Raw genomic sequence first — 19,327 nt, 5'->3', positions numbered from 1 at the left:
GTGTGCTTTCAAACTGCCAGGTTGACAGGAGCAGGGACCGAAAAACAGGAGCTCACCCCGTCGCGAGGATTCAAACCACCGATCTTCTGATCGGCAAGCCCAAGTGGCACTGTGGTTTAACACACAGCACCACCCACATCCATATTAAGGATTAACTCTATTTAATTCAATGATATTTGCTTCCAAGAAAGCATGTTCAGGAACCCCTGTCTTGAAGGGTTCCAAAATGTAGGGGAAAGTCTGCATGCAATGCCTACAACCACACCTAACAGGTGGATGTTAGGGGCAGGTCTAGAATCACGGATATGCTAACTAACTTTATTTATGACTCCCCTTCACATGATGCATGCCTAAGAGAGACTCCTTTAGGAGGGAAGATGAATCTACATCTTTTCTTGCAGATTTCCCTACTGCTTACTAATACACAATTCTATTTCTTTTAAAAAAAAGTTTGAACACTAATTCAGCCCTTCACTTATTTTTGAAAAGAGCCAGGGAAAAAACCACACACACAAACACACACACACAAAAAAAAAAAAAAACAGTGAAATGTGGTATCCAAGCTCTCCCTTAAGCAGTGGGAGACTGCACTGTGCTTTTAATACATGCTTATGCCATAATTGTCTGTTTGATGTTTGAACACCTGCTCAACCCCCTCCCCCCCCCCCCATTTACAGGAAACGTGTCTGGAAAAATGCAAAATGAAAGGTAACACAATATCTGCTTTGAAGACTGAGGCACTGGAAGGGGCGGGGGAGCGATGACACATGTTCTACATGTAGCTTTGCATTTCAAGTATGCACACCAGCTTGACCCAAGTGCCTTCTTCCAAGGAAGCCAGAAAGGAATTCTTCCCTTCAAGATTGAAATGTCAGAATGAAAGCTGCTGTGCATATTGAGGACAAACTTCTATCATTAAGGGCACAGCAGGAAAGGGGCAAAATACATTCTAATAAGATACCTGCAATGAGATTTCTCAAATGTTCTATAAAGACGCTACCCACTCACTGATACAAATTGCAGGGCAATGGTTCTTTTGAATTTTTTTCCATTAAAAAAAAGAAAAAATAACCCCCCCCCCATTTCTTAGGTTGGGAGAGCCAACATGGTGGTGCCCTCCAGATGTTGTTGGACTACTGTTCCTGCTCTGGCATCTGGAGCGGCACACATGCTGTGCACCCAGGAGTGGAGCTATAATAATAATAATTAATTTTATTTATACCCCGCCCTCCTCAGCCAAGACCGGTCTCAGGACGGCTAACACCAGGTATAAAACAATTGATTGAAATACAACTTAAAAACAAGATTAAAATACAACATTAAAATGCAGCCTCATTTCAGTAGGAACTCAAATCAAATACTTTTTGGGGGATGAAAACGTCAAGTGTTCACCAAGGCCAACTATCCAGACTGGTCCTACATGGACCAGGAAAAAAATGGCACCTGGGGCACCCCGCCCCCACAGCACCCCCTTCCTCCGCCAGTGTCTAGGCAGCAAAGATCAAGGATGCAGGAAACTGTAGTCCAAAAACTGGGGGGGGGGGCATTGACTACTCCATTCTCTTTGCTGGTGTTGTGTTCCAGAGTTCAGCCCATCAATCCTTTAAACACTTGCAGGAGGGGGCAGGTTATAAACAAACAAGCATGGACTGGACTGTGCTGTGCTGATGGGGGCAGGGGGTTGAATCCAGCCAGATGCAGAGAGAAAGAGGTGAGGCTCAGGAATCCATACAGAGGAATGACAACCTGTTTGGGGTTCCTTGGGGCAGGGCAGCAGTTAGGAACACAGAAAACTGCCTTGTACTGAGTTCAAGCATTGGTGCATCTAGCTCAATAATTCCAGCTCTTTAGATTCTTCTTCTTTGGTGATCACTCGTAGCCGAGTAAGATTGTCTTCCATTAACACGGTTTTAACAATGTGTCCGTAGGTGACTGTGGAGGCCAATTCTGGATCCACACGTCCTTCCACTGTGGGGACATTGGTTTCCGGGCAGGAGCTGATCACGGTGTGTATTTGCCAAGCGTGCCTTCCTCTTAGTTTCTCCCTTTCATTCTGATTTCAAGTGTCTTCAAAGCCCATGATACCTTTGGTAAAGGCTGTTCTCCAACTGGAGCACTCAAAGGCAAGTGTTTCCCAATTGTTGGTGTTTATATTACATTTTCTTTAAAAAATTGCCTTGAGAGAGTCTTTAAACCTCTTTTGTTGACCACCAGCATTATGCTTTCCATTTTTAAGTTCGGAATAGAGTAGATGCTTTGGAAGCTCTTTAGATTAGATTCCTCCCAGCCCTTCTCAGAGATGCTGGCGATTGAAAACAGGTACTCTGCCACTGAGCTGCAGATCATCCCTGTACCCTTCCCCCTATAATTTACACTATTTATTTATTTTAACAAAAAGTGGGGAAGTCTTCACAAGTCCCTTACTCTCACAGCTCCATAACTCTGCCCAGGTGAGTCAGGACAGCCTCAGTGGCACTCTGTACCTGTCCAGGTGTCCCACAGCCTCAGCATGTGACCATCACCCTCAAAGGTGCCGAAGGACACCTTTCCACCAAATGTGACCAAATGAACAGTGAACCTACCTTATCCACACACCCCTCCTTTCTCATTCTCCCTCTTCTTTTAACTAGACCAGGTAGCAAAAGCCTGTCCAGTCTCTGAGTAGACCGGAACAACTGTCAGCCGTGCACTGCCAACACAAAGTTTGAACAAGGAAGTTGGGGAGGAAACTCTGCTTCTGAATGACAGAACTGGTTCACATATGTTTTTGGCCTCGCGAAAGGAACAGCGTTAGCAAGTTGTGCCTGCAAAAAAATAGCCTCAGAGATTACTTTTCTGAAGCTTTGCACTACGTTTCCTTCACAATTCCCCATGGGGAAAATCAGAGCTGGAAAGGCACATATTGAAACAAGAAGGAAAGGGGAGATAGAGAGGTGGAGAAAAGGAACCAAGACAGGATAATTGCACCAATTCCTACCAGCTGAGAAAGCAAAAATAAACATGGGGAGCCTGAAGATTATTTGACGTGTACATATAGTGTGACACACAAATGAGTAAAGGGAAATGGGAACTTGAGAAATTTTATTTCTATAAATTCCAGTACAAACTGGTCTGATCCACACCTGTGGACTAATGCATGGATCACAATATTGATCCTTCAGATTCTACGATTCTCCAAAATGAGCATTCTTGGCTAATGAGTCATCTTGGCTAAGAAATAATAATACCAAAATGTATTGCAAAATGCTAACTTTAGAATAAAATGGGTATTTGCCTACGGATCTCTGTGCTTTTCTTTTAAAAAAAATAATCACAGATTAACACAGAAAGGGGACACAATGGACTAATGAACAAGCACATGTCAAACTGACATAGACTGAAAATAGACTGCTCCATTTTCCAGAAAAATATATATACCGTAATTCACATAGTTGAGAAAACATATTCACTTAATATTTCATTCTGATTGAACAAAGAGAGGTAGATTGGTGTTCTGGACAAAATGCATATTCCTAGTTCAGATAAAGGACAGTAACATTGGCCAGACATGGGGAGCCTGTGATGATCTCAGCTTTATTCTTGTTTTCCACTGTTCTCCTGCAAGGGCTCACTCTCCTTCACAAGAAGGGGAGCACTGGAGCTGATAACATCTCTAAAAAAACAACAACTAGAAGCAAGTGGATACAATGACAAGTATGTATGAATGCAGGCTTAATGGCTCAGATTCCACTACCATGGTTTCAGAATGGAAGAGTGGCAGTTTTGTTCAGGTGCGTGGACATAAACTCAGTGGTCTTACCAGCCCAAAGTTTCAAGACTTGATGGACAAAGTTCCAACTCCAAAGAGTATTGGTCTTTTGATGCTTTCCAAAACAAACTGCAATTATTTCAAAACGCAGTCACCAAGATGCCAGTAGAAGCAAAGCTGCCTCACCGCACTGTTGACTCATGTTAAGTTTGTGGTCCACTAGGACCCCTAGATCCTTTTCACATTTACCGTTGTCAGAGATAAACACAACTACTTTCTACATTTGTGTCTCTTGGCAAAAAGGGGAAAAAAATATTTCCTTGACTCTTGGAGAGATGACTAGCCACAGGATCTCCAAAGCACAAAGTTTTCATTTTTTATTTCATTTTATTATTATTTTTTGCTTTGCTATGTTCCCAGCAGTGCATCCTTAACTTGGATCTTGATACAACACTAATCCTTTTGGAAAGAAATCTGCTATTTGAGCTTGTGTCTAGCAGCACAACTGGACAAAAGTCAAGGTTTTGTTTTCTACAAGCTTAAGCAAAAGGCAACATTTGAAGCCGCCCCTGTCTCAAGGACCTTCTGCTCTATCTGATGGGATTTAAACGCAAGCTTTTCACTAAAGCTAGTGGCTACATGAGGAGCAGATGCCTGTAACCAAACAAACAGTACACTAATAGGGGAGAAGATAGGAAGGGAAATGCCTAGGATCACCTAGTGTAATATAGTTTCAATCAGCTGCAGAGCTGAGTTAAAGCACCCAAGCACAAAGGCCTCACTTTAGAGACTAGCCTGGGGGAATGTTGGTTTTTGAGTATGTGAGATGTGTTGCCATCAACAATCCTCTTTTTGCATTTTAGTTTCTTTCAGTTTGGACATTCTACTGCAGTTCAGTCCAAATACTACCTAATTTGTCTCAATGTCCCATTATTTCATGCAATTTACACAAGTTAAAGTTAATTAACAATGTAATAGTTTCCACACCTTTAAATTCAATGCAAAGGAAATGCAGTTCAAATGACGGACAAAATGCCATTGATTACATATCATTTGCAGACTGAAAACAACAATGAACGCCAGTCGGTATTGATTTCTGTTCTGGACATGGGATGAATAAATGAACATTGGTAATTTCCACTTCTTTTTCCATTTCCATTGGATTTCATGCCCCTGAAGATTTCCCATGAGGAAATGTAGCCCTCAGGCTGAAAAGCATTCCACCTTCCTGGCTAGGGCACCATCTGGTCTAGGACTAGGGCTGTGAGGAAAGACATGAAAATGAACTTCCAGAAGCTGCAGCAGCCTGCCTGACAGTGGGTTCCTCATCAGGACCAGCAAATGCAGAACAATTTGTGCAAGATAAATGCAAGGAATCAGAACCTGAGTTACTCTGTCACAAAAACATGGTTTTCCAGAACTGTAAAATATTAACAGGTATGGATCCAAACATTATACCGCTTAAATGAAAGTGAGGTTCTCGGTGGCAGCATTTGCTGTGGTTGTTCTGTCCAGCTGTGAGCAAGTATTTGGTTTATGAATGGCCACAGTTTTTTTGGTCTTTCATCCCACAAGCAGCAAGTAGCTTTTACCCAGCAGTTTAAAAGGAAACTAGGCCAAATGGAATGTGTCCAGAGGAGGATCGCGAAGGAGATCAAGTCCTATGAGGAATGGCTGAAGGAGTTGGGCATGCTTGTCCCAGAGAAGAAACAATATGATGGCCATCTTCAAATATCTGAAAGGCTGCCACCTAAGTGATGGATCAATTTTTGTTTTCTTTTGCTCCAGAGGAAAGGAGACAAACCACTGAGTTTTAATTTCCAAGAAAGGGGATTTTGAGTCAACATTAGGAAGAAACTTCCTGGTGGAATGAACTGCTTTAACAGTGGAACAGATAAAAGGTGATAGACTTGTTTGCTAAACAGGCTAGGTGGCTGTCTTTAAGGTGTGTAGTAGCAGTGGATTTCCAGCATCAGCAGGTGACTGGATGAGATGACATTTGAGGTCTCTTTCACCTCTATGACTCTGTGATGCATTTTAGCTAACATGCATAGTGCAAAAATACACATAGAAATACAGGGGTTTACCTAATGAGTACCCATAGCAAAGAGTTCATTTCTTGCACAGCAAGACAATCAAGCAGAAAACAGCATGATGGATTCATAGGAACAGAACTCAATAGATGTTCACAGGTCTGTACACCAAGGAGTCTCACTCTACAAGAACGATCATTGCCTGAAAGGGTTTAGTAACCTCTGCCCTGCAGGCCTATTTAGGCCTGGTATGAGTTCCATCTTAGCCTGCAAAGCCGTTTTCTCAAAACCACATCCACTTACCCCACACCTGACTTCACATGTGATGTCAGGCATGCGGCAGATAAGCGTGTGATTCCAACGGAACAATCAGGCACTTAAAGTGAGCTCCTGATGGTTCCTTTGCAAGTGGGGCTCACTGACAAGAGCTGATCAGCGCTGACAGCCAGACCCACTGGGATTGGCTGCACCAGCAAGTTCCGCATCAGGAACCTGCTAGTGCAGCTTAAGGGGCCTTGCTGTCAGCTTGCCAGTCTTCAGAGGGAAAATGTCAGTTTGCAGGCATGGTCTGAATCCGAACTGCCATCTGCAAACAAACTTCAAGGAGGCTTGCTCTGTCTGATCAGCTGATCAGCGATTACAGTGAGGCCCTTTGAAGTCGTGAAGTGGCAGAATGATAACAGCAGGTGATTGACAGGTGGGTGGAGGCTCTTGCTTACAAGCAAGTAAGAAATCCTCAGTCAGGCAAGTAGCTGTGCAGGCTCAGCTGCAGATACGAGGCTCAAGAGTCATGGTACATCTGCTCAAGATGCTCAGAATTGGACAAAAGCAACGAAGACGTCCCAACAAGTTTCCCAAACGCTGCCTGCCAAGTTTTAAAAGATGTGGTATAACATGGCTCATCCACAAGACTCGCTCGCCTTGCAGGGATGTCAGGATTGCAAACGTGTTTGGGCTTCTGTTCAGTTGCTATCACCTCTGGTTCCGCCTCCCCACTCAGTTACCGTAATTGTTTGTTGAGGGACATTTTACCAGATCCAATTCCAGATAGCGGTTGGTATCTCCTGTCCTAGATCTCTTTTCCAATTATTTCGATGAGTATTAATTGATGTTTCCCTACATCTAGAACTGCATGGGCTATGTGAATGCCTGAGCAGTGCCTTCAGCTAACCCCCAAACAGAAACAGAAATCTGCCTTATAACCAAGTAAGACCATTGGTCCATCTAGCTCAGTATTGTCTACAGTTCTCAAACTTTCTATCTCTAGGGTTCACTTCAGAGGACTGAGGCCCACCAATTGCAAAATGGTGATGGGAGAGTTTGACACTGGCAATTACTAATATCCCTTTGTATTGATATTCAATCCATTTTAGGAAATTGTTCTTTGTTTCTGATCCATGCCACTTGGACATTTATTTTTATTCAATTTCTGCATCGATCCATATTTAAGGTTCCGGAAGATAGACACCACTCAAAATTCTAATCTGCAAATTAGTTTGAGAGATGTGGATCAAGTTGACTCACATAGGAATTTGCAAAGATCAAATTCTTCAAACATCCCCATTCCAAAATCAAAAGAGGAGCCTGTAGGTTCACTGCTAATCTGGACATACAAAGAACAGAAGGAAGTATCTTTCAGTCTGTGCGACCTTCCTTTGACACCATCTGTTTCTGAGCAACTGATACATGTTGGACCATCCCAAGTAATCATTGATAAATTATTCACCACAGGAGGAATCCAAAACTTCCCTTCCAGCCAATATAACCCTTTCTATGGACTTCAAAGGATTTGAGCTCCAAGCAAAAGACATCGGCAGAATGAATTTCAAAGCTATGAACACACACACACACAGACTCCTGTCGACTGATTTCACTGCAGACAACTCTCTCCAGTCTGCAACATGAATCATAGACTTGGCTGTGAGTCTTAATTTAAGGGACAGAGAGGGAGGAAAAAAACATTGACTTCCCATGAAAACTATTTACCTTGAATGCAAAGTCCTTCAGTGCAGTTCTCTGACTCTTGGCTTGGACCTTCACAGAATTTCCCACCATTCCGTGGAGGTGGAGCACTGCATTCCCGGATCCTCATGTGCTCACACTCGGGACTGCAGACCGACCATTCACTCCACACCTCCCAGCCGCCATCCACTAAACAGAAAAGAAGGAATTCGCTGCTGCTTTAAATGACAAATTGTTTGATCTAGAACTCGTTTGGGGCACTTTGGTAATATAGGTGAAATCCCATATAGGCAAGATAGATGAAATCGTTACCCCATCATTTCTCAAATTTATCCCAGTTTTCCCTTCCATTGGAAGGTGGTGGACACTCCATTGTATGCTTGATTTTTTTTGTTTGTTTTGTTTTAAAAGCAGAGGTTGGATGGTTACCTATCAGGGATGTTGTAGTAGTGAATATTTTGCATCACCAAGGAGTTGGACTAGATGATATTTGAGGTCATTTTGAACTCTGTGATTCCCTGATCCATCAAACCCAGATCTGAGAAACCTGTGGCTCTCCAGATGTTGTTTGCCCCAACTCCCATAATCCCTGCATTGGCCATGCTAGCTAGGGCTGATGGGAGTTGGTCCACCATCATCTGGAGGGATGCAGAGTCACCAGCCCTGATCTAGCCTGTAATCTGATTTATTATATCTCCATAATGTTCAACCAACCATAGATCACCTGCAAACTTTCTGCTCCTTATATCTAGAGCTCCCTCTTAAAACACACATGCAATGCCTTCAAACACTTCTTGGAATTCAACTTCTCCCACACAGTTATCAAGACAAACCCTTAATCCAATGGTGAGCAACTTTAGCCCTCTAATTCTTGATGGATTCCAAAGCCAATCAGCCCTAGCCAATGGTCAGGGATCATGGGAGGTGCAGTCCAGCAGTAATGTATAGGTACTCCTGTCCAGTGACTCATGGTTATATATTCTGTGTGTGTCCTCAGGAGGACCATTGGGATCAACAGACTTTGAGTAAAATTTAATTTAACATAATCCAGTATCCCAATATCTTAGCAAAGCTAAGTCTAAATAGGTATAACTAATCTGAATACATAAACCTTGTTTTAGATCATGCATAAGCTGCAGTGTCCCTCAGGTTTATATGCTCCTGCTCCCCAACTCCTCATCCCCAAGTAAGATGCAGAGAATGAAAGTTCAAAAGCTTACATTTTTGAACAAACCATTGTTCACCTCAGTATCTTGTTGGCAACTTGGAATCTATATTCTAGTTTAGGGGTAACCAACGTGCTGTTTTCCAGATGTTGTGGAATCCCAGCCAGTATGGTCTGTGATCAAGGACAGGCATAGGGAAACTTGGCCCTTCAGATGTTTTGAGACTACAGTTCCCATCATCCCTGACTACTAGTCCTGTTAGCTAGGGATGATGGGAGTTGTGGTCCCAAAACATCTGCAGGGCCGAGTTTTCCTATGCCTGATCAAGGAGGATGGAAGCTATACTACAGCAACATAGCAGGTGTTTATAACTATCCCTGAGCTGCAATATTTCAGCTTACAGGAGGAAAACCTATGTTTGAATGCTTTGCTGTAGAATAATCCCCTAACCACAGAAAACTAGAATGTCAGGGACAACAGCAGGCTAGAACTCTTCTCCCTGACATCTAGCTTTGTATGTGCACAGAAGGTTTATATGTAACTATTAACTGAACACATAAAGCTGAATGGTCCATCTGTTTGTGTTATATACTAGACCTCAATTACACCATGCAAAAAAGGTGAATAAAATCTTTTTGCAGAGGGGGAAAAAACCTTGCAAAAAACCTAGTGAAGTTGAATTTAAAGCTCAAAACTGCTGTACAAGATTACATGTGCTAAAATTTATCTGCTATCAAAGAGAAGCCTAAATGGCTTCTTTTAGGTTGTATCTCTTCCCCAAATTTCTGTGCTATTTTCCCCTATTCATTTGGGCTGCAGCTACAATGTTTTTGAGAGGGAAAGATTGCCTGAAGCAAAAAAGAAGGAGGAAAGAAACAGAAGCAAAAATGATCTTGGGAGAAATGCTGACAGTTGGAGACTGGTTTTCAGACTTATTTGGAATCACAGGAAAGGGTTCATAGTTGACCAATTTTACATCATTTGCTTTCATCATTAACCACTAGAGAAATCTGCAATCACATGATGTCCCATGTCCACATGATGTAGAAGGAAAAGCAATTTGGAATGCAAAACATACCAAAATGTTTATTTCAGCAGAAAGGCCAAGTCAAACAAGCTGATATATTGGGGTCCATAATTACTCCACTCAAGCCCCAAAGTGGGTCACAGGATGGGGCAGACCTACTGTGCTATCTTATTGGCAAGCGGGCTGTCATTGGTTACCAAGAAGGAGAGGTTGGAGCAGTGTAAACATGCCTGTGGAGCCAATCCCGCTTCCTGTAGCACCTTAAAGACCAACTAAGTTAGTTCTTGGTATAAGCTTTCGTGTGCATGCACACTTCTTCAGATACACTGAAACAGAAGTTGCCAGATCCTTCTATATATAGAGAAGGTGGGGAGGGGTATTACTCAGAAGGGTGGTGGGAATCGGAGATTGGCAGATAGCTGAGATGAGCCTGATGAGCCTGTTGACGACTCTTAACGACTGTAATAGGTCTTACAGGAAAAGGCAAGGGGTGGGAAGGTGAGAAATGGTTTAGTCATGTATAATGAGATAAGAATCCAATGTCTCTGTTCAGACCAGGTCTCTCCATTGTTTTAAGTTTGGTAATGAGTTGCAATTCAGCAGCTTCTCTTTCCAGTCTATTTCTGAAATTCCTTTGTAGTAAAACAGCTACTTTGAGATCTTGTATAGAATGTCCTGGGAGATTGAAGTGTTCTCCTACTGGTTTCTCTGTTTTGTGATTCTTGATGTCAGATTTAGGTCCGTTTATTCTTTGGCGTAAGGTTTGGCCTGTTTGTCCAATATAGAGAGCTGAAGGACACTGTTGGCATTTGATGGCATACACAATGTTAGACGATGAGCAATTAAATAGTCCCGAGATGGTATGTGTGATGTTGTTGGGGCCAGTAATGGTGTTGTCCGGGTGTATGTGGCAGCAAAGTTGGCATCTGGGTTTATTGCAGGCTCTGGTGCCAGTGTCCGTGTTAAGTCTGGTTGTAGTATTATTGTGGGTTAGGAGTTGTTTAAGATTGGGTGGCTGTCTGTAGGCAATGAAAGGTCTTCCTCCCAGAGCTTGAGAAAGAGAACTGTCATTGTCATCAGAGATCTACAACCTCTCCTGGACAATGACAGTTCTCTTTCTCAAGCTCTGGGAGGAAGACCTTTCATTGCCTACAGACAGCCACCCAATCTTAAACAACTCCTAACCCACAATAATACTACAACCAGACTTAACACGGACACTGGCACCAGAGCCTGCACATACACCCGGACAACACCATTACTGGCCCCAACAACATCACACATACCATCTCGGGACTATTTAATTGCTCATCGTCTAACATTGTGTATGCCATCAAATGCCAACAGTGTCCTTCAGCTCTCTATATTGGACAAACAGGCCAAACCTTACGCCAAAGAATAAACGGACATAAATCTGACATCAAGAATCACAAAACAGAGAAACCATTAGGAGAACACTTCAATCTCCCAGGACATTCTATACAAGATCTCAAAGTAGCTGTTTTACTACAAAGGAATTTCAGAAATAGACTGGAAAGAGAAGCTGCTGAATTGCAACTCATTACCAAACTTAAAACAATGGAGAGACCTGGTCTGAACAGAGACATTGGATTCTTATCTCATTATACATGACTAAACCATTTCTCACCTTCCCACCCCTTGCCTTTTCCTGTAAGACCTATTACAGTCGTTAAGAGTCGTCAACAGGCTCATCAGGCTCATCTCAGCTATCTGCCAATCTCCGATTCCCACCACCCTTCTGAGTAATACCCCTCCCCACCTTCTCTATATATAGAAGGATCTGGCAACTTCTGTTTCAGTGTATCTGAAGAAGTGTGCATGCACACGAAAGCTTATACCAAGAACTAACTTAGTTGGTCTTTAAGGTGCTACAGGAAGGAAGTGTTCAATGAGTTTTGGATAATGAAACCTAAAGAAAGTATGCATGCATTTTAAAAACTGGACAGTTTCATGAGAAGAGAAGACTCCCTGGAAAAGACCCCGATGTTGGGAAAGATGGAGGGCACAAGGAGAAGGGGAAGACAGAGGACGAGATGGTTGGATAGTGTTCTCGAAGCTACCAGCATGAGTTTGACCAAACTGCGGGAGGCAGTGGAAGACAGGAGTGCCTGGTGTGCTCTGGTCCATGGGGTCACGAAGAGTTGGACACGACTAAACAACTAAACAACAACAACGTCACCCCAGGAGCCTTTTAGCCTTTATCACTCTAAATAAATAGTAATAAATACCATCTCTCTCACCAGGGCACAGTGAAGTGCAGGTAATTTTCTGCACAGACATTCCTTCGCAGAAGGCGCCTCCGTTGAGAGGAGCTGGGTTTGTACAGGTCCGTGATCTCTTCTGCCATCCTCTGCCACATCGTACGTTGCAGTTGGACCACTCTGTCCATGAAGACCAGCCTCCATTCACTGCAACCAGAACACATATAGGGAGGTGGGGGAGTAGGGAGGAGATGGAGATCACATTAACATTTGAAAAGAACAAACCTTCATTTCATGCCCTTCCATTCTCAAGCTCTCTTTTTAAAAGAAAAAAGTTCCTGCATGTTAAATTCCAAAGCTCAGTTGTAGACACTGCTGCCTAAATAACACTGGGATGCAATTATCTAAAGAACTTGGTGTCAATGTGTGGTCATGTTTGAAGGAGGCAGACTTATATGCCAGGAGGTGCTGAGGATGACAGGGAGATGGTTTTTGAGAAAGGAGAGGCTACCACCCTAATTCTCTCCAAACACATTCCACTTAAGGCACAATCAGATTCCCCAAAAGGCAAAAAAATAATAATGAGCCGAGGTTGTCTAGGCATCTATCTGACTTAATAAAATATAATTCTGCACTTTAAAGAGAACAAAGGCAGTCAAGCACAAAAGAGGCAGGAAACTTTCTCTTTCAGTTCAGATATGGCTGTTTGAAAAGCAACATTAGGGGTCCATACTAAGTTTGATTAACAAGCTCTCCTATAGAGAAAGAGCTGTTACAAGGAACCATAGATGCACAATTTTATTTTGACTGACCCTTGGCAGGAGGAACTTCCCCTCCCGCCAAGGGCCACATTACCTTGAGGGTAATCTGTCGAGTGCCACATGAAAGTCCCCTGTCTGAAACCATAGAGAGTAATTGCCAGTCAGGGCAGACAAGACTGAGCTACATGGACCAATGGTCTGCCTGGGAAGACAGTATCTTCTCCATGTGGCAACATCCAGATACTGAACCATCTGCTTTGCATGAAGAAATTCAGTCCCCAGCATCTTCAGGTAGGTCTGGGAGAGACCCCCGTCTGAAACCGTGGAGAGTCACTGCAAGTCTGACTTGGTATAAGGCAATTTCCTATGCTCATATCTCTGCCACCCTCCCTCTGCTTTAAATGAATATTGCAGATGGGGCCCTGGGTAATTCTTTTTTAGTATTTGCTTATTTGTTACATTTCTTTCTCCTCTTTCTACCAAATGGCCCTCCAAGGTGGCTAACAGAAATAACATATAAATTAAGATCAGTTTTGTCTAGGAAAATCCAGAGGAGGGAGATTGAGCAAACAGTTGGCCATCTTTATTAACTTCGGTGTGTCTACTCTGAGTAGAACTTGCATTGAATGCAACACAAAGAGTCTTCTGGCACCTTAAAGGTGAACTAATTTACTATTGCATTAATTTTCATGGATTATGGTCCATTTCATCAGTAGCATGAAGTGTTATCCTGAATTTTAGGTGTATATATACACTTGGCAGATTGTGAAGTGAGGTCAAGGGGAAATGTAATGCAGAAAATGTACAGACAGTGATAATTACATACTTAACAGTGGTTATTCATAAAATAGTTGCCTGTGACATTGAGAACTGTTTAGGGAATCAGCGTTGTTAAGTATGTAATTATCACTGTACTTTTCTGCATTTCATTTCCCTCTGAACCCACTTTTACCACCCCCCCAAAAAAAACACCCCAATGTGTCTATCTGAACACACACCTGAATAAAATGGCTTAAATCTAATGAAGTGGAATATACTCTATAAAAGATTATGCCATAATAAAATTGTTTGTTTTTAACTTGCCACAAAATCCATTTTATTTTTGCCATAAAACACCCCCTTAAGAAGAAGAAGAAGAGTTTGGATTTGATATCCCGCCTTTCACTCCCCTTCAGGAGTCTCAAAGCGGCTAACATTCTCCTTTCCCTTCCTCCCCCACAACAAACACTCTGTGAGGTGAGTGGGGCTGAGAGACTTCAAAGAAGTGTAACTGGCCCAAGGTCACCCAGCAGCTGCATGTGGAGGAGCGGAGACACGAACCCGGTTCCCCAGATTACAAGACTACCGTTCTTAACCACTACACCACACTGGCTCTCCATGGAGAGCCATGGAGGTTGTCCATGGGCCAAGAACAACTCGCCATCTGTTCTCTTTGAACTTAGTTGCCTGTTTGTGGTCAGTCTTGCAGTTGTTTGTGGGGGGGTTTAAGACCCCCACACTTCCTTTTTCTTTTCTATTCTATTCTTTTCTTTCCCCCTTTTATTTCATAGTGAATGCCATCCTTCAAAAAAACAAAAACCCAACCATAACCACAACCAAAGACACACAATGATTCAGCACTTGGAATGAAGTAGCTCAGTCCAAAGAAGTTTACTGAACTAGTTGAAAAATCTCTGACCTACATCTGAAAATAGCTCCCATACTTTTCTTTTTAAAAAGTGCTTCAATCAGACATCTAGAAAAAAAAGTTAGAAAGCAAAGTGTGGAGACAATTTCCTAAAGCTTATTGGGCAGATATGGAGACATTGCTATTGCTAAGGATGTTTAGACATTTAATCACTGCTGCTAAGCAATCAGAAGGAAGCAATGTGAGGCACTTCCCATATATTTCCTGGTGAAGAGATTTGTTCTTTTCCAACAGGAGCAGTGCATTTTAGAACTGTGTGACTGGCATACATTAAACAGGGTAATTCTTTTCTGTTATGGAAACACAATTATGGGGGAAGCTTCACTAGTTGATATTCAGTCTTAAAAATGTCTTACTTGTGTGGCCTCTGATTTGCTTTTGAACCCAATATTTCAGCACAACAGCTTGTAACATTCTGAATGCTGTTTTATAAAAAAAAATATTTTGCAGAGGATAAATTTCTTATGAATTAAAAAGAAATCACCCAGATGAACTCAGACCGAAACAGTTTGTTTTGTAAAAGTATGAACTTAAATAGGAATGAGTTCCTTTCTGGAATGCATGAACTTGAAATAGAACTAGTTCCTTTCTAATTGACACTTTCTAAGCACTCTAGTGAACATTGTCGCCAAGTCAGTTCAGTAATTAGTTATTTCACATATTCAGTTAGCACTACGTATTGGAGCTTGCCAGTTTGTAATGGCTTTTTAGTGAAATAGGTGTTAAGTTATCAAGGAGGTGTGCTCCCAAGTATTCTCGTGAATTTCTGGGACTGCCAATCAAACAATGGGGTTTAAAAGCTTTTCTTTAATGGCTTTTAAATTGATCTTGCTATTAACTGTTTATTCTATTCACTAATTAAAATGCATATCACAATTTCTTGGTCCAAATTATATTTTTAGAATAGCTAAGGAGGGGTTTTCTAATAATCATTAATCACAGATAAGTCTTTGGGGGAGGGGGGGTGAAATCCAAAAATACCAAGAAATCTCAATCTAAGGAGTCCCTTTTCACATGTACAGTAGAAGCACCTTCTAAACTCTGCTTCAGCCTTGTGAAGGAGGAACATACATTCATTTCATGATCAATAGAATAATGAAACAAATGTAACTAAAATGAATTCCTTCCCATTCACAAACTGAGTTCAGAAGGGACGTCTAAGCATTTCTCCCGATCTTGAATTCATTTACTTTTTGTTTTGTTTTGTTTCTCCTAAATGCTGCATGTAGATCAATCGGATTGTCTGATGCTTTTGTTTACTTGTGTTTCTGTGAAGAGAAAACACACAGAGAGACATGTAAAAGTGTCAAACAATCTGATAAGTCTTCTTATCTGCATAGAACCCACTAGTTATGCCAAGCCCAAGCCCTAGAAATAATGCTTATACTTAATGATAGTGTTATTATTATTATTATTATTTCTTAATAAAATTTGTATACTGCCTTTCATCTGAAGATGACAGAGCTGTTTAACTTGTGAACTGCACCAATCAACAGGTTAGCATTTGCAAGCTAAGGAGTTATAGCATTTCACACCCACTGACCGTACACCACCACAGTGGCTGACAGGCTTCTTCTCTTGGCAACTATGTTGGCTGCCATACATGTGTAGTTCCCAGAATCAGAGAGGCGCGCTTGGCGGATGATCAGGTTGTGATCTGCTCGGGTGTCAATGTTCTCATCCTGCTCAGCATCAACTGGTTCTTCATTCTTCAGCCATTCCACCTGGAGAGATAAAACATGAAGGGTGGATTAATGGGATGGATTTACTTTATTTATATCCCACCTCTCCAGAATTGAAGATGATGGATAACATTAGTCACTTACTGAAACTGATTGGCAGTACAATCAGGGCAGACAGAGGAAAGCATATTTCCGTATCGTATGTTCATTGTATAAAATTTACTGCTACAATTTGCAAGGGGGTTAGACAAATTCATGCACAACAGTGATCAGTGATCAGTATTGGGCCAAGACATTTTGCTACCTGAGGCAAAGTGCAAAGATGGCAGCCCTCCATTCCACATACAGAAGCCATCTGGAATAAGCTAGCACACTTGAGGGCAACAAAGTAGTTATGCTGGTACAGGGCAGACTAAATGGCACACATAGCTCTGCCCTGCAGCATTTGAGGGCTGAGGGGGGCTATCTGCACTGCCTCTTAGCATCTGCTGCCTGAGGAAATCATTACACTTTGCCTAATGGTGGGCTTGGCCCAGTCAACAATGATGGCTATATGGAACTTCCATGTTCAGAGACACCATGCCAATGAATATCAGTTCAAACAAGTTACAGCACTTCACATCCACTGAGGAGGCAACAGCAGGTCAGACCTGCTACCTTCATGACCTGCTTTTGGACTTCCTGGAAAATTCTAGTTAGACATTATGGAAAAGAAGATGCTATGCTCAATGCACCTTTGATAACATATAGAAGTACTGTTCTTAAATGAAGGATTAATCCACAACTGTCCTTAAGGCCCTTTTTACACATTGGGTGATATCCACTTAATGTGTCCCATTAGGTCCAGAATTTCTACTTGCACAATGGGACTTCCCCCCATCACTCCCTGTATATTTTTCCCAATCTGTTCCAGCACGTTGGAGAAACCCCTAGAACATATTTAGGGGGTGCACAGGGTAAGGAAAATGGAAATGCCTTGTTGCAAAATCCTGGAACTGACAGGATGGTTATTTGGTGATATTTGAATTCTAACCGCTGCATTTTTTGCATGTATGTGAATACACCTTACTTTTGATTTCAGAAGTTATCTAAAATTGTGACGCATGAATGTTACCAATACACTGCAACAAGAAAATCAGACATATACAAAGGTGGACAAAAACGAGAGGATGCATATCCACATTAAACAAATTTAGTCAAAATCTAGAGGATTTATATTAACCAATTAATATTCTACCCTCATTTGGCAATTATGCTCACTTTCTCTCAACTACTTCACATATTTATTGTGAGGATAAGCTGTGTTGGCAGTCCCAAGATCCTTGAAGGAGGAGTATGATAAACATTAAAAAAAAATGGTACCATGGGATTTCTTTAGTCACAAAACAACCAATGCCTGCTGAATGATGGAGATCATAAACAAATGTGGGATATCTTCAGAGCAAGAGAAGCAAACCCTTCTTATGTCCCTTCCTTCCTAATAAAACTGAAACAATGGGCTGATATGGCCATAATGCTAAACCAGTCTTTAGGCTCTCATCTTCACCCCACCTCCTCTAGCTTGACTGCAAGGAGTCTGACAGTTTTTGCATCCTTTTCTGATTAACCACAGCTTGCCATCTTACCCCAAAGCAGTCAAACTGTGATTGATCTTAACTACTGTTAGTGGAAGCATGCCAAGTTCAAATGAGGGTTCATGAAGCCGGCTTGTTTCAAGCGTCCACTGCAGTTTATGATTGAAATGGCATGCCAAACACAACCTAAACTGGAGGCAGACGCTTCAGGTCGCCTCCTTCTCACTGCCATGCATGACACAAGCCTGAGGCTCATTTAGGTTTGTCTTTATAATGATAAACCAGGGATGAGGAACCTGTAGTCTTCCCAGGTGTTATTTGACTCCAGCTCCTAGCAATCCCCACTATCATGACCATGGTCATGGATGATGGAAGTTAAAGAAGTCCATCAATATCTGGTGGGTCACTGCTTCCCTAACCCTGCGGTAAACTATGGCTTAGTATTACATGCAAACTAGGCCAGCCTTTTAGAACAGAGTTGTGGTGAGGGACTCCCCAGCCTCCCTCTAGACTTGAAGCAGAAAGAAGCCTCAAACTTCCTAATATTTCATAGACATATTTCAGAAGCAACAAGCTGTGGATCTCATATACATATGAATTCCCGGAAACACTGACAAAATATTATTTCACTCTGGAGCTGGCACAAAGCTGCTTAAACTAAACCACACAGAGCTAATTGGCATTGCAGAGCAGGTAAATTTCAAGGCAGAATCAGCTGTTTCGATCAAAATATGAGAGGGCTTAGGATCCAGGTTCAGTGGCAGGTCTTTCTGCAGATCCACAAGAATGAGCCAAAGGCAGTGAAGTAACAATTTATTTCCATGTCTCAAACTCAGACAGATAACCTCAGCTGGAAACCAGGAGAAGAAGGGCTTGTAACGTGCAGGTAATCAGCTTATGGATCTGCAGGCTACAGGCATTCATTAGCACACTGTTCTGTGCAGATGGTTGGCAATTTGTAGATTTTCTAGTTTATAAACAAATCTGCGGCCACCGACCATCACAGCCAATTAGACTCCATGCCAAGCAGCAGGCTCTTTTTGCAATGCCATCCGTCACGTTGGTTAGCTAGGGACAGAAGGAGCAAAAACAGACTTACCCTGCACTCCTCACATCTCTGCAAGATGACACTGTTGGGAGGGAGTGGAGGGGGAAACAAACAGCAAGGAATTTGCAATGATGAGGCAATGTTACATTATATTTATGCACAATGGCATACCAATCTAACGAGCCATGAGTGAATTGCATGATCCTTGGGTTTCGCCCAAAGTCACCAGGCAATAATACAGAGATAGTCAACATGATGCTCTCCAGATGTTGGTGGATTACAGATCCCATCATCCCTGATCACTGACCATTTGGCTTAGGCTGGTGGGAGTTGTAGTCCCGGGTCTTCTTAGCTAATGCCTGTTTTCATTTAGATCTTCACCACCACAACCTCTGGCTTTTTTCACTCTCTCTGGCA

At 42.2% G+C, this 19,327-nt stretch overlaps 1 protein-coding gene across 2 annotated transcripts in view; it reads right to left on the bottom strand.

Moving 5' to 3' along the window:
• The window catches only part of UNC5D (unc-5 netrin receptor D), a 430,198-nt gene that overhangs the window by 107,364 nt on the left and 303,507 nt on the right, over window positions 1-19,327 (bottom strand). For both annotated transcript variants that reach the window (XM_081171622.1, XM_081171623.1), the window contains exons 5-7: window positions 16,150-16,330; window positions 12,198-12,365; window positions 7,768-7,932 (exon numbers count right to left, since the gene is read on the bottom strand). In XM_081171622.1, the coding sequence (XP_081027748.1) occupies window positions 7,768-7,932; window positions 12,198-12,365; window positions 16,150-16,330 (514 nt within the window). The remainder of the gene's footprint in view (window positions 1-7,767; window positions 7,933-12,197; window positions 12,366-16,149; window positions 16,331-19,327) is intronic.

The sequence above is a fragment of the Podarcis bocagei genome, assembly GCF_964188305.1.
Source record: "Podarcis bocagei genome assembly, chromosome: 15".
Taxonomy (NCBI): domain Eukaryota; kingdom Metazoa; phylum Chordata; class Lepidosauria; order Squamata; family Lacertidae; genus Podarcis; species Podarcis bocagei.
Note: the sequence above shows the minus strand (reverse complement) of the source record. Positions and strands in the feature narration are given on the sequence as shown.